At 34.4% G+C, this 13,744-nt stretch overlaps 1 protein-coding gene across 1 annotated transcript; it reads left to right on the forward strand.

Annotated features, from left to right (window-relative positions):
- The first annotated feature begins 504 nt into the window (after window positions 1–504).
- LOC129757726 (uncharacterized) lies at window positions 505–7,955 on the forward strand. The gene is made up of 2 exons (XM_055755015.1): window positions 505–570; window positions 6,349–7,955. The coding sequence occupies exons 1-2, from the start codon at window positions 530–532 to the stop codon at window positions 7,694–7,696; spliced, it is 1,389 nt and encodes a 462-aa protein (XP_055610990.1). The 5' UTR covers window positions 505–529; the 3' UTR covers window positions 7,697–7,955.
- Window positions 7,956–13,744: the final 5,789 nt, after the last annotated feature.

Genomic DNA, 13,744 nt, shown 5'->3' on the forward strand with positions numbered 1-13,744 from the left:
CGCGCCCATCCATCGAGTTTGCAATTATAAATAAAATCGATAACCCAAACATTAATCAATAATAAACATGAACATTTCTTTCCCAGACACAAACCAAAGTTAATACGAACATTCCATTCCCAGAGAATGAGAAATTAAACATAAAACAATCCCAGTAGATAACGATTCATTTCAGACAGAATAAAAGGGGAATGAAATCAAATCAAATAGTTCAGTTCAGTTCTAGGTTTCAGTGAAGTGTAGTCAATAAGAAGTAGTGTAATCTAAGTGTAGTTTTAAGTGTGATAAAAAATAAATATTTTTTTTATGAAACGATAAGAAAAATAGTTTAACTGGCGCCCGAATAGGGACCAGCGTGTAAAAAAAATAAGTTTAATCACAACGTTAAGAGTGAAGTGATAAACAAGAAAGAACTCCTAACCGCTACAAGCAGCCGTGTGGAGGAAGGCTCCATTAGTAGCACATTGCAAACAGGAAAAAAGTCGCCACACTGGGAAGGATTTCTAAGCACGTTGGTCCCCTACATGAGATGTCAGCCGTTAGAAGCTTCGACACATTAAGGATATTTCTGTGAGTAAAAAATTTTTTTTTATTATTAAAAAAAAAATAATAGTAATAAATAAATAAATAAACAATAATATCACAAAATTATTTCAATTTTAAAGCAAGTTACTTAAACAATTTTCAAAATAGATAACCTTATTATCAAATTTAAAAATCTTTCTTTAGAAAACAATTATAAAATGGCTGAAGAAGTGGCCCAAATTCTAGCGAGATTAGCTGTTCTCGAAGCAACAGTTAATAACAACGTAAAACTAATTGATTACAGTGACCCCGTTTTAATTTATATCAATGAAGATGGGTCACCAGCTGATTCATCAGCAATTGAAAAATTACCCGATATCATTAAAGACATTCCGAATTTCCACGGGAATCCGGATGAATTACATATTTGGATAAGAGACGTGGATGCTCTTATCCAAGCTTATCAACCAAGTACATCAAGTACTGTAAATCAAAAAAATAAATTCTATGCTATTTGTACAACTTTTAGAAGAAAAATTAAAGGAGAGGCCAATAATGCCTTAGTAAATTCAGATGTCAACATCAACTGGCATCTTATAAAGAAAACTCTTTTAGAATATTATGGCGAGAAAAGGGATCTCACCACATTAGACTACCAATTAATGAACTGCCAACAAAGAGGCAGAAATTTAGAAATATTTTACGATGAAATTAATAAATTGCTATCTCTTATAGCAAACCAAATTAAGATGAGCCAGGAATACAAACATCCCGAAGCTTCAAGGGCAATGATCGGGATGTATAACAAAAAAGCTATTGATGCTTTTATTAGAGGTTTAGACGGTGAAATAGGAAAATTCCTTAAGAATCATGATCCAGACTCATTGGCATGCGTACTGCATCACTTACCAAAACATTGAATATAGGAAAACTTTTATTAAAACTAAAACAGATAATCAAAGTTTTAATAATCGAAATTATTTACCGATTCAAAGAAACCAGATTAGAAAAAATCTAAACTTTGGATATCAACAAATTAGCTCTCCACCAATTCCTCCAAGATTCAATCAAAATTTTGGACACTCGTCTAGAATGGGACATAATAATGATTTTAAACAGCCAAATCGACAATACCAATTTCCGGCTTTTCCACCTCGACAGCATCAACCGCAAAATAATCCTTTTGCTCAACACCCAAATCGACCCCAACAACATCACCAACAATCACAACAACAAAGATTGCCAAAACCTGAACCTATGGATATAGATTCATCCATCAGGTCATAACAGGTCAATTACGTGAACAGACCTAAACAATTTCACATAAAAACAAAATATAAAAATGAAACAGATAATTACCTTGAACAATATAATAATAACTATGATGACAAATCCTTCACTAGATATAATAAAAATTGGGAGAAACAGGAAAATAAATATAACGTTGAAAGATTTCAAAATGCCGAACTAAATTTTTTAGAATAAATTCCTCTTCACCATATTTCTTATATTATGGTAAATTAGAGAACCCATTAAAAATTTTAGTCGACACGGGATCGAACAAAAACTATATTCACCCGAAATACGCGACAGTATCTCATGAGGTTGAAAATCCATTTTTTGTTTCTTCTGTCGGTGGAGACATAGAAATTAAATCCTTTTCACAAGCAAAATTTTTTAAACCATTTTCAGATATAAATGTAAAATTTTTCCATTTAAAAAATTTAAAAACATTTGACGCTATAATTGGTCATGATACACTACGAGAAATTAGTGCTATCATCGACACAAAAAATGCAAAATTAATTATAAATAACAATCATGAAATTCCTTTATTGCAACATAAATTACAAGAAGTAAATAAAATTACCATAAGAGATAATCATCTTTCATCATTTCAGAAGCAGAAACTCAATAACGTCTTAGAAGATTTTCAGGACGTGTTCCAGCCCCCAGATGAGAAACTTTCTTTCACAACGGAAATAAAAGCAGAAATCCGAACAATTGATGACAATCCCATATATTCCAAATCTTACCCTTATCCCCAAAGTCTTAAAACAGAGGTTACCAAACAAATAAATAAATTATTAAATGATGGAATTATAAGGCCTTCCAAATCACCTTATAATTCACCCATTTGGATTGTACCAAAAAAAATGGATGCATCAAATGAAAAAAAAATACAGACTTGTAATTGATTTCAGGAAACTTAATACCAAAACAATAAGTGATCGATATCCGATCCCTGATACTTCCACTGTTCTTGCAAATTTAGGAGAAAACCAATTTTTTACAACTATTGATTTAGCATCGGGATTTCACCAAATTCCAATGGCTGAAAAAGATGTTGAGAAAACAGCACAAATATGAATTTGTGCGTATGCCATTTGGATTAAACAACGCACCAAGTATTTTTCAGAGGGTTATGGTTGATGTGTTAAGAGAACACATTGGAAAAATTTGTTATGTCTATATTGATGACATAATAATTATTGGGAAAACATTCGAAGAACATATGGAAAATATAAGAACAATATTTAAAACTCTTCGAAAAGCTAACTTTCGAATCCAACCTGACAAATCGGAATTCTTAAAAACCGAAGTCGAATTTTTAGGATTCATTGTTTCAAAAAATGGTTTAATGCCTAACCCTAAAAAAATTGAAGCAATTAAAAATTATCCCCAACCTACAAATCTGAAGGAATTGAGAATGTTTTTGGGACTTTCAGGTTATTATAGAAGATTTATAAAAGACTATGCAAAATTAGCAAAACCTTTGACAATTTTACTTAGAGGCGAAAATGGTCATAAACGTATTTCTAAAAATGAATCAAAAAATGTTTAATAACTTTAGATCAACATGCAATTAATGCTTTTATAACTTTGAAAAATATCTTGACATCAAATGATGTTTTAATATTTCCATGAACCTTTCGTAATTACAACAGACGCTTCCAATGTTGCGATTGGAGCAGTTTTATCACAAAAAACTAAAGATGGTGACAAACCTATTTCTTTTATTTCCAGAACTTTATCTAAATGTGAGGAAAACTATGCGACTACACACAAAAAAAAAGCATAGTAAAATTACTAAATCCGTGGTTTAAACGAACAACAGGCGACCATATTTTTGAGTCAAATATGTTTTGTTGTTTATAATACCTTACGCATAGCTATTTTACCATGTGCTCAATTTGGCTGCGCATAGTAAATTCGACTGCGTTTTAGTAAAATTGTCAATGAAATGATGCATTGTTTTACTTCGTCCCTAGTAAAATTAATATGTTTCATGATGAAACTAGTATGTGTTGTGATACAGATTAGGAGGAGCGAGGAGCTTGATTTAAATAGTAAAATTACTATGTATGTTTGTTTGTTTATTTCCATGCATGCATTATGACATTATTTGAAACATGAAAATTCACACTTCCGACACACGTCGGTCAATGTTAGTGTGTTCTCCCGATGCTCTGGAATGATTTTCAAAGTTATGTAACTATAAAGCAGCTCAAAATTAGTTTTTTTTACAAACGGGTTTGATGATTAACGATCCTGAATTAGTGTAAACAACAAGAATGTTTACCATAGTAAAATTATCATACGCATTTATGTTTTTGAGTCAAATATGTTTTGTTCTCAAAAGTACGATGTGCGTAGTATTTTGTTGATATGAATTGGTGCCACAATGTCAAAATTACTATGCGGACGGTAGTTGTGATAGAAATTATGATGAAATTATCATGACCATAGTATTTTCGACAACAAACATTGAGAGTTATCGAAAATTACCAGGTACATAGTAATTTCAATATTGTTTCATGCGCACTTTCACAAAATCGATGTTAAACTTTTCGTGGTTGAAAATACTATTGCGCTGAAATGTTAAAATTATCATGACAGCGTCTTTGGGATGACCACTCAATTTTTTTCCGTGTAATGAGAAAGAGATGTTAGCCTGTTAGAGATGCGACTAATGAGAAAGAGATAGTTTGGGCCTTAAATAATTTCAGAAATTTTATATATGGAGCAAAAATCCACATATATACATATCACATGCCATTAACATATGCAATATCTCCAAAGAATTTAAATGCAAAATTAAAACGATGGAAGTCTTACATAGAAGAACATGATCACGAAATTTTTTATAAAAAGGGAACATCTAATAATGTTGCAGATGCTTTATCAAGAATAAAACTAGGTGATTTGAATCAAATAAATTCTTTAACACCCACTCTAAATTCATCAGATAATGATGACCAATCTTACATCCCTTCTACAGAATCTCCTATTAATGTCTTTAAAAATCAACTTATTTTTAAAATCGATAATACATCATTTTATAATTTCACTACGGTTTTTGGTAAAAATAAAAGGCATACTTTTCATGAACCTTATTTTTCGAAACAGTTTTTAGAAAGTAAACTTAAAGAATATTTAATTCCTAATGTTCTGAATGGAATTCTTACGACAGAACCAATAATGGGAATAATTCAAGAAATTTATAAAGATACTTATGATCCAGCTAGAATTAAAGTCAGATTTTCACAAAAAATCGTAGAAGATGTGACTGATGAGAATGATCGGATTATAAAAATCCAAGATATACATAACTTTGCACATCGAAATGTCAAAGAAAATATAGCACAATTGATTAAAATTTGCTATTTCCCAAGAATGCATAAAAAAACAAAACAATTTGTTAGCACTTGTGAAATATGTAAAATTGAAAAATATGATAGGAAACCTCAACCAAATTTACCAGTTAAGACACCAATACCGCAATATCCAGGTGAAATTATTCACATTGATATATTTGCATATAATCAAAATAATATTTTTTGATCATCAATTGACAAAGTTTCAAAATTTGTCAAGATAAAACCTATAAAATTAAGGTCAATACTTGATGTTGAACAACCACTCATGGATTTACTATATGACTGGGATATTCCAGCCATGATCGTTATTGATAATGAAAGAACGTTTACTTCAGAAGTAATAGAACAAAGAATTAGGAATATAGGAATTCAAATCTTCAAAACCCCAGTAAACCACTCAGAAACAAATGGACAAATAGAAAGAGTCCATTCTACTATTAGAGAAATTGTAAGATGTTTTAGAAATGAACATACAGAATTATCAATTATAGAAATAATTCAAATAGCTGTTCACAAATATAATAATTCAATACATTCTTTTATAAAAGATACACCAAAAAATATATATACAGGAACTAATACAGAGAATTTAAATTTAGCTGACTTTGCTAAGAAAAGACAAGAAAATCTAGATAGAGTTATAAAAATTTATCAAGATAAAAATGCAAAAATTATGGATCCTTTATACAAAGATTTTCCCATTGGTAGTTACGCATTTGAAAAAAATAATACCATCTCAAAAAGAGAGCCACGATTTAAAAAAATTAAAGTGTTAGAAAACTATAAAACTTATGTAATCGATGATCAAGGTAGAAAAATTCATAAGGCAAATTTACGAAAAAAATTTCAAAATGAATAATTATTGTTTTATATACTTTTTATTTTACAGATTAATAATTCATCTTGCTAATGCAATAGTACAGATTCACCACCTTAATAAAAACCCTTTAGCAGTGATACCATTAGGAAAAGCAAAAATAAAAGTTGGTGATGTTAAAATAGTTCAACCATTAGATATAAAACATATCGAAGAAATCATAATAAATTTTGACAATGTCGTGAAAAACAATACTTACAATAATCAGCTTTATAGATTACTGATCAATAAAAATAATTTATTATACCAAACATATAACAAGCTTATTCCACATGAACAACGCAGGAAAAGATGGGACAGCGTAGGTACAGTCATCAAATGGATAGCAGGAACTCCAGATGCAGACGACCTGAGAATCATCAATGGAACCATGAACAAACTAATTACCAACAACAACCAGCAATTCCTATTTAATGAAGCACTTAACTCCAGAGTCATTCATCTTACCAACATTACAAATGAGTTACTACAACTGGACTACAAATCAAAACAACAACATACCATCGAAATTAATCTTCTAACTATTATACTCAACATTGATGCCATTCAACACCAATTAGAAGTCCTTGAAGATGCCATACTATTAGCGAAAAACGGTATTCCAAGCAGCCAAATATTCTTGATTAAAGATTTCAGGAGAATCCGAACTTTCCTCAAACAACAACAAATATTTGTCTCATCGTTTGAAGACTTATTAACGAGAGCAGTAGCAAAAATCGCTGTAAATGACACCCAATTTATCTACATACTACAAATTCCACAACTTTCAACGGATATTTTCGACTATGAATTTGTAGATCCTTTGATTGAAAGAAGAATCCACATCCAATCTAATTACATCATCAAAAATAAAACTCATGTTTTCGAAACCCTGACTCAATGCAAAGAGGAAAATGAGTTTTACCTATGCGAATCTGAAGCATTGAAACCTACTAGTCAATGCATAAGTAATATTATCAACCTTCAACATGCAAATTGCACTTATGAAAAGGTTTACGACAACGGAATTATAAAAAGAATCAACGAAGCAACATTACTTTTGAATAATGTGAATGTAACCCTTCAATCTAATTGCAGCAATAATACACAACGTTTAGAAGGATCATACTTAATAAATTTCGATCAATGCGAAATTTTTATTGATAACATTCAATATCTAAACACAATGATGGAAACAACAAAAAAGTCATTTAGACCAACAACAGGAATACTCGCTAACGAAAACAACATAGTTGATCTTCCACCACCAGAAATTTTAGCTAACCTGACAATTAAACATAGGTCAATGCTGAAACATGTATATCTACAAAATGAATCATTCAAATGGAAGATTCACATTTTTGGATCAATGAGCATTTTAACTCTTTGCTTAATTATAGGAACAATTGGTTTGTACGCAATCAGAAGAAGAACACATAAAAATACATCAGTAGAAATCAAGCTTCTCAACAGAATACCATCAGCGCCTAAGGAAAATCTACAAAAATCAGCAGATATCTCTGACGAAAGAATACCAACGGCACCGAAGGAAAGTCTACCAAAATCACCATACCCAGATGTCTCCGATGAAAGGTTCCAAGAAATCGTAACATACTTCAATACGCCAACGTCTTCCAGACCAATCAGACTTTGAGGACAAAGTCATTTAGGAGGGGAGGAGTTACCGCATAGAGGCTACCACGCGCCCATCCATCGAGTTCGCAATTATAAATAAAATCGATAACCCAAACATTAATCAATAATAAACATGAACATTCCGTTCCCAGACACAAACCAAAGTTAATACGAACATTCCATTCCCAGAGAATGAGAAATTAAACATAAAACAATCCCAGTAGATAACGATTCATTTCAGACAGAATAAAAGGGGAATGAAATCAAATCAAATAGTTCAGTTCAGTTCTAGGTTTCAGTGAAGTGTAGTCAATAAGAAGTAGTGTAATCAAAGTGTAGTTTTAAGTGTGATAAAAAATAAATATTTTTTTTATGAAACGATAAGAAAAATAGTTTAACTGATTTGTCAATTATTTCAAAATTCCGATCGTGGCTGCATCCTGTAGAAGAAAATTGCCATCCAAAATGTGTATGGTCAACTTGGATCTGAACGGAATGTTCGATTTAGAGCTCACCGTTGCCAAAAGTATTGATACAAATCAATTCTGTAGCTCTCCTTTAATTGTATAAGAAATGGCTGCGTCCTGACAATGTCTGCTTCTTCCAAGAGCGTCAGATTTGTCAATTATTTCAAAATTCTCATTGTGGCTGCGTCCTGTACAAAAAAGTTGCCATCCAAAATGTGTTTGGTCAACTTGGATCTGAACGGAATGTTCGATTTAGAGCTCACCGTTGCCAAAAGAATTAATATAAATAAATTCTGTAGCTCTCCTTTATTATACAAGAAATGGCTGCGTCCTAACAATGTATGCTTCTTCCAAGAGCGTCAGATTTGTCAATTATTTCAAAATTCCGATCGTGGCTGCGTCCTGTAGAAGAAAATTGCCATCCAAAATGTGTTTGGTCAACTTGGATCTGAACGGAATGTTCGATTTAGAGCTCACCGTTGCCAAAAGAATTGATACAAATCAATTATGTAGCTCTCCTTCATTTGTGTGGAAAATGGCTGTGTGCTGAAACTGTCTGCTGCTTCCATAGCGTCAGATTTGGCAGTTTTTCCAAAATTCCGATCGTGGCTGCGTCCTGTAGAAGATATTTGCCATCCAAAATGTGTTTGGTCTACTTGGATCTGAACGGAATGTTCGATTTAGAGCTCACCGTTGCCAAAAGAATTGATACAAATCAATTCTGTAGCTCTCCTTTAATTGTATGATAAATGGCTGCGTCCTGACAATGTATGCTTCTTCCAAGAGCGTCAGATTTGCCAATTATTTCAAAATTCCGATCGTGGCTGCGTCCTGTAGAAGAAAATTGCCATCCAAAATGTGTTTGGTCAACTTGGATCTGGACGGAATGTTCGATTTAGAGCTCACCGTTGCCAAAAGAATTGATACAAATCAATTCTGTAGCTCTCCTTTAATTGTATAATAAATGACTGCGTCCTGACAATGTATGCTTCTTCCAAGAGCGTTAGATTTGTCGATTATTTCAAAATTCTTATTGTGGCTGCGTCCTGTACAAGAAAGTTGCCATCCAGAATGTGTTTGGTCAACTTGGATCTGAACGGAATGTTCGATTTAGAGCTCACCGTTGCCAAAAGAATTGACACAAATCAATTCTGTAGCTCTTCTTTAATTGTATAATAGATGGCTGCGTCCTGACAATGTATGCTTCTTCCAAGAGCGTTAGATTTGTCAATTATTTCAAAATTCCGATCGTGGCTGCGTCCTGTAGAAGAAAATTGTCATCCAAAAGGTGTTTGGTCAACTTGGATCTGAACGGAATGTTCGATTTAGAGCTCACCGTTGCCAAAAGAATTGATACAAATCAATTCTGTAGCTCTCCTTTAATTGTATAAGAAATGGCTGCGTCCTGACAATGTCTGCTTCTTCCAAGAGCGTCAGATTTGTCAATTATTTCAAAATTCTCATTGTGGCTGCGTCCTGTACAAAAAAGTTGCCATCCAAAATGTGTTTGGTCAACTTGGATCTGAACGGAATGTTCGATTTAGAGCTCACCGTTGCCAAAAGAATTAATATAAATAAATTCTGTAGCTCTCCTTTATTATACAAGAAATGGCTGCGTCCTAACAATGTATGCTTCTTCCAAGAGCGTCAGATTTGTCAATTATTTCAAAATTCCGATCGTGGCTGCGTCCTGTAGAAGAAAATTGCCATCCAAAATGTGTTTGGTCAACTTGGATCTGAACGGAATGTTCGATTTAGAGCTCACCGTTGCCAAAAGAATTGATACAAATCAATTATGTAGCTCTCCTTCATTTGTGTGGAAAATGGCTGTGTGCTGAAACTGTCTGCTGCTTCCATAGCGTCAGATTTGGCAGTTTTTCCAAAATTCCGATCGTGGCTGCGTCCTGTAGAAGATATTTGCCATCCAAAATGTGTTTGGTCTACTTGGATCTGAACGGAATGTTCGATTTAGAGCTCACCGTTGCCAAAAGAATTGATACAAATCAATTCTGTAGCTCTCCTTTAATTGTATGATAAATGGCTGCGTCCTGACAATGTATGCTTCTTCCAAGAGCGTCAGATTTGCCAATTATTTCAAAATTCCGATCGTGGCTGCGTCCTGTAGAAGAAAATTGCCATCCAAAATGTGTTTGGTCAACTTGGATCTGAACGGAATATTCGATTTAGAGCTTACCGTTGCCAAAAGAATTGATACAAATCAATTCTGTAGCTCTCCTTTAATTGTATAAGAAATGGCTGCGTCCTGACAATGTCTGCTTCTTCCAAGAGCGTTAGATTTGTCAATTCTTTCAAAATTCCGATCGTGGCTGCGTCCTGTAGAAGAAAATTGTCATCCAAAAGGTGTTTGGTCAACTTGGATCTGAACGGAATGTTCGATTTAGAGCTCACCGTTGCCAAAAGAATTGATACAAATCAATTCTGTAGCTCTCCTTTAATTGTATAAGAAATGGCTGCGTCCTGACAATGTATGCTTCTTCCAAGAGCGTTAGATTTGTCAATTATTTCAAAATTCCGATCGTGGCTGCGTCCTGTAGAAGAAAATTTTCATCCAAAAGGTGTTTTGTCAACTTGGATCTGAACGGAATGTTCGATTTAGAGCTCACCGTTGCCAAAAGAATTAATACAAATCAATTCTGTAGCTCTTCTTTAACTGTACAAGAAATGGCTGCGTCCTGACAATGTATGCTTCTTCCAAGAGCGTCAGATTTGTCAATTATTTCGAAATTCCGATCGTGGCTGCGTCCTGTAGAAGAAAATTGCCATCCAAAATGTGTTTGGTCAACTTGGATCTGAACGGAATGTTCGATTTAGAGCTCACCGTTGCCAAAAGAATTGATACAAATCAATTCTGTAGCTCTCCTTTAATTGTATAAGAAATGGCTGCGTCCTGACAATGTCTGCTTCTTCCAAGAGCGTCAGATTTGTCAATTATTTCAAAATTCTCATTGTGGCTGCGTCCTGTAGAAGAAAATTGTCATCCAAAAGGTGTTTGGACAACTTGGATCTGAACGGAATGTTCGATTTAGAGCTCACCGTTGCCAAAAGAATTAATACAAATCAATTCTGTAGCTCTTCTTAAACTGAACAAGAAATGGCTGCGTCCTGACAATGTTTGCTTCTTCCAAGAGCGTCAGATTTGTCAATTATTTCAAATTTCCGATCGTGGCTGCGTCCTGTAGATGAAAATTGCCATCCAAAATGTGTTTGGTCAACTTGGATCTGAACGGAATGTTCGATTTAGAGCTCACCGTTGCCAAAAGTATTGATACAAATCAATTATGTAGCTCTCCTTAATTTTTGTGGGAAATGGCTGTGTGCTGAAACTGTCTGCTTCTTCCATAGCGTCAGATTTGGCAGTTTTTTCAAAATTCCGATCGTGGCTGCGTCCTGTAGAAGATATTTGCCATCCAAAATTTGTTTGGTCTACTTGGATCTGAACGGAATGTTCGATTTAGAGCTCACCGTTGCCAAAATAATTGATACAAATCAATTCTGTAGCTCTCCTTTAATTGTATAATAAATGGCTGCGTCCTGACAATGTATGCTTCTTCCAAGAGCGTCAGATTTGCCAATTATTTCAAAATTCCGTTCGTGGCTGCGTCCTGTAGAAGAAAATTGCCATCCAAAATGTGTTTGGTCAACTTGGATCTGAACGGAATGTTCGATTTAGAGCTCACCGTTGCCAAAAGAATTGATACAAATCAATTCTGTAGCTCTCCTTCAATTGTATAAGAAATGGCTGCGTCCTGACAATGTATGCTTCTTCCAAGAGCGTTAGATTTGTCAATTATTTCAAAATTCCGATCGTGGCTGCGTCCTGTAGAAGAAAATTGTCATCCAAAAGGTGTTTGGTCAACTTGGATCTGAACGGAATGTTCGATTTAGAGCTTACCGTTGCCAAAAGAATTGATACAAATCAATTCTATAGCTCTCCTTTAATTGTATAAGAAATGGCTGCGTCCTGACAATGTATGCTTCTTCCAAGAGCGTCAGATTTGTAAATTATTTCAAAATTTCGATCGGGGCTGCGTCCTGTTGAAGAAAATTCTGTAGCTCTTCTTCAATTGTATAAGAAATGGCTGCGTCCTGCCAATGTCTGCTTCTTCCAAAAGCGTCAGATTTGGCAGTTTTTTCAAAATTCCGATTGTGGCTGCGTCCTGTAGAAAAATATTGCCATCCAAAATGTGTTTGGTCAACTTGGATCTGAACGGAATGTTCGATTTAGAGCTCTTCGTTGCCGGAAGAATTAATACAAATCAATTCTGCAGCTCTCCTTTAATTGTATAAGAAATGGCTGCGTCCTGACAATGTCTGCTTCTTCCAAGAGCGTCAGATTTGTCAATTATTTCAAAATTCCGATCGTGGCTGCATCCTGTAGAAGAAAATTGCCATCCAAAATGTGTATGGTCAACTTGGATCTGAACGGAATGTTCGATTTAGAGCTCACCGTTGCCAAAAGAATTGATACAAATCAATTCTGTAGCTCTCCTTTAATTGTATAAGAAATGGCTGCGACATGACAATGTCTGCTTCTTCCAAAAGCGTCTGATTTGTCAATTATTTCAAAATTCTCATTGTGGCTGCGTCCTGTACAAGAAAGTTGCCATCCAAAATGTGTTTGGTCAACTTGGATCTGAACGGAATGTTCGATTTGGAGCTCACCATTGCCAAAAGAATTGATACAAATCAATTCTGTAGCTCTCCTATAATTGTATAAGAAATGGTTGCGTCCTGAAAATGTATGCTTCTTCCAAGAGCGTCAGATTTGTCCATTATTTCAAATTTCCGATCGTGGCTGCGTCCTGTAGAAGAAAATTGCCATCCAAAAGGTGTTTGGTCAACTTGTTTAAGAACGGAATGTTCGATTTAGAGCTCACCGTCGCCAAAAGTATTGATACAAATCAATTCTGTAGCTCCCCTTCGATTGTATGGAAAATGACTGTGTCCTGACAATGTCTGCTTCTTCCAAAACCGTCAGATTTGCCAATTATTTCAAAATTCTTATTGTAGCTGCGTCCTGTACAAGAAAGTTGCCATCCAAAATGTGTTTGGTCAACTTGGATCTGAACGGAATGTTCGATTTAGAGCTCACCGTTGCCAAAAGAATTAATACAAATCAATTCTGTAGCTCTCCTTTAATTGTAAAAGAAATGGCTGCGTCCTGACAATGTATGCTTCTTCCAAGAGCGTCAGATTTGTCAATTATTTCAAAATTCCGATCGTGGCTGCGTCCTGTAGAAGAAAATTGCCATCCAAAATGTGCTTGGTCTACTTGGATCTGAACGGAATGTTCGATTTAGAGCTCACCGTTGCCAAAAGAATTGATACAAATCAATTCTGTAGCTCTCCTTTAATTGTATAATAAATGGCTGCGTCCTGACAATGTATGCTTCTTCCAAGAGCGTCAGATTTGCCAATTATTTCAAAATTCCGATCGTGGCTGCGTCCTGTAGAAGAAAATTGCCATCCAAAATGTGTTTGGTCAACTTGGATCTGAACGGAATGTTCGATTTAGAGCTCACCGTTGCCAAAAGAATTGATACAAATCAATTCTGTAGCTCTCCTTTAATTGTATAATA

This window comes from Uranotaenia lowii, chromosome 3 (assembly GCF_029784155.1).
Source record: "Uranotaenia lowii strain MFRU-FL chromosome 3, ASM2978415v1, whole genome shotgun sequence".
Taxonomy (NCBI): domain Eukaryota; kingdom Metazoa; phylum Arthropoda; class Insecta; order Diptera; family Culicidae; genus Uranotaenia; species Uranotaenia lowii.

Coding starts and splice junctions, on each gene's coding strand:
- LOC129757726 (XM_055755015.1), top strand. CDS start 530: ATGTCAGCCGTTAGAAGCTTCGACACATTAAGGATATTTCT. Junction 571..6,348: donor GACACATTAAGGATATTTCT/GTGAGTAAAAAA, acceptor TGAACAACGCAG/GAAAAGATGGGACAGCGTAG.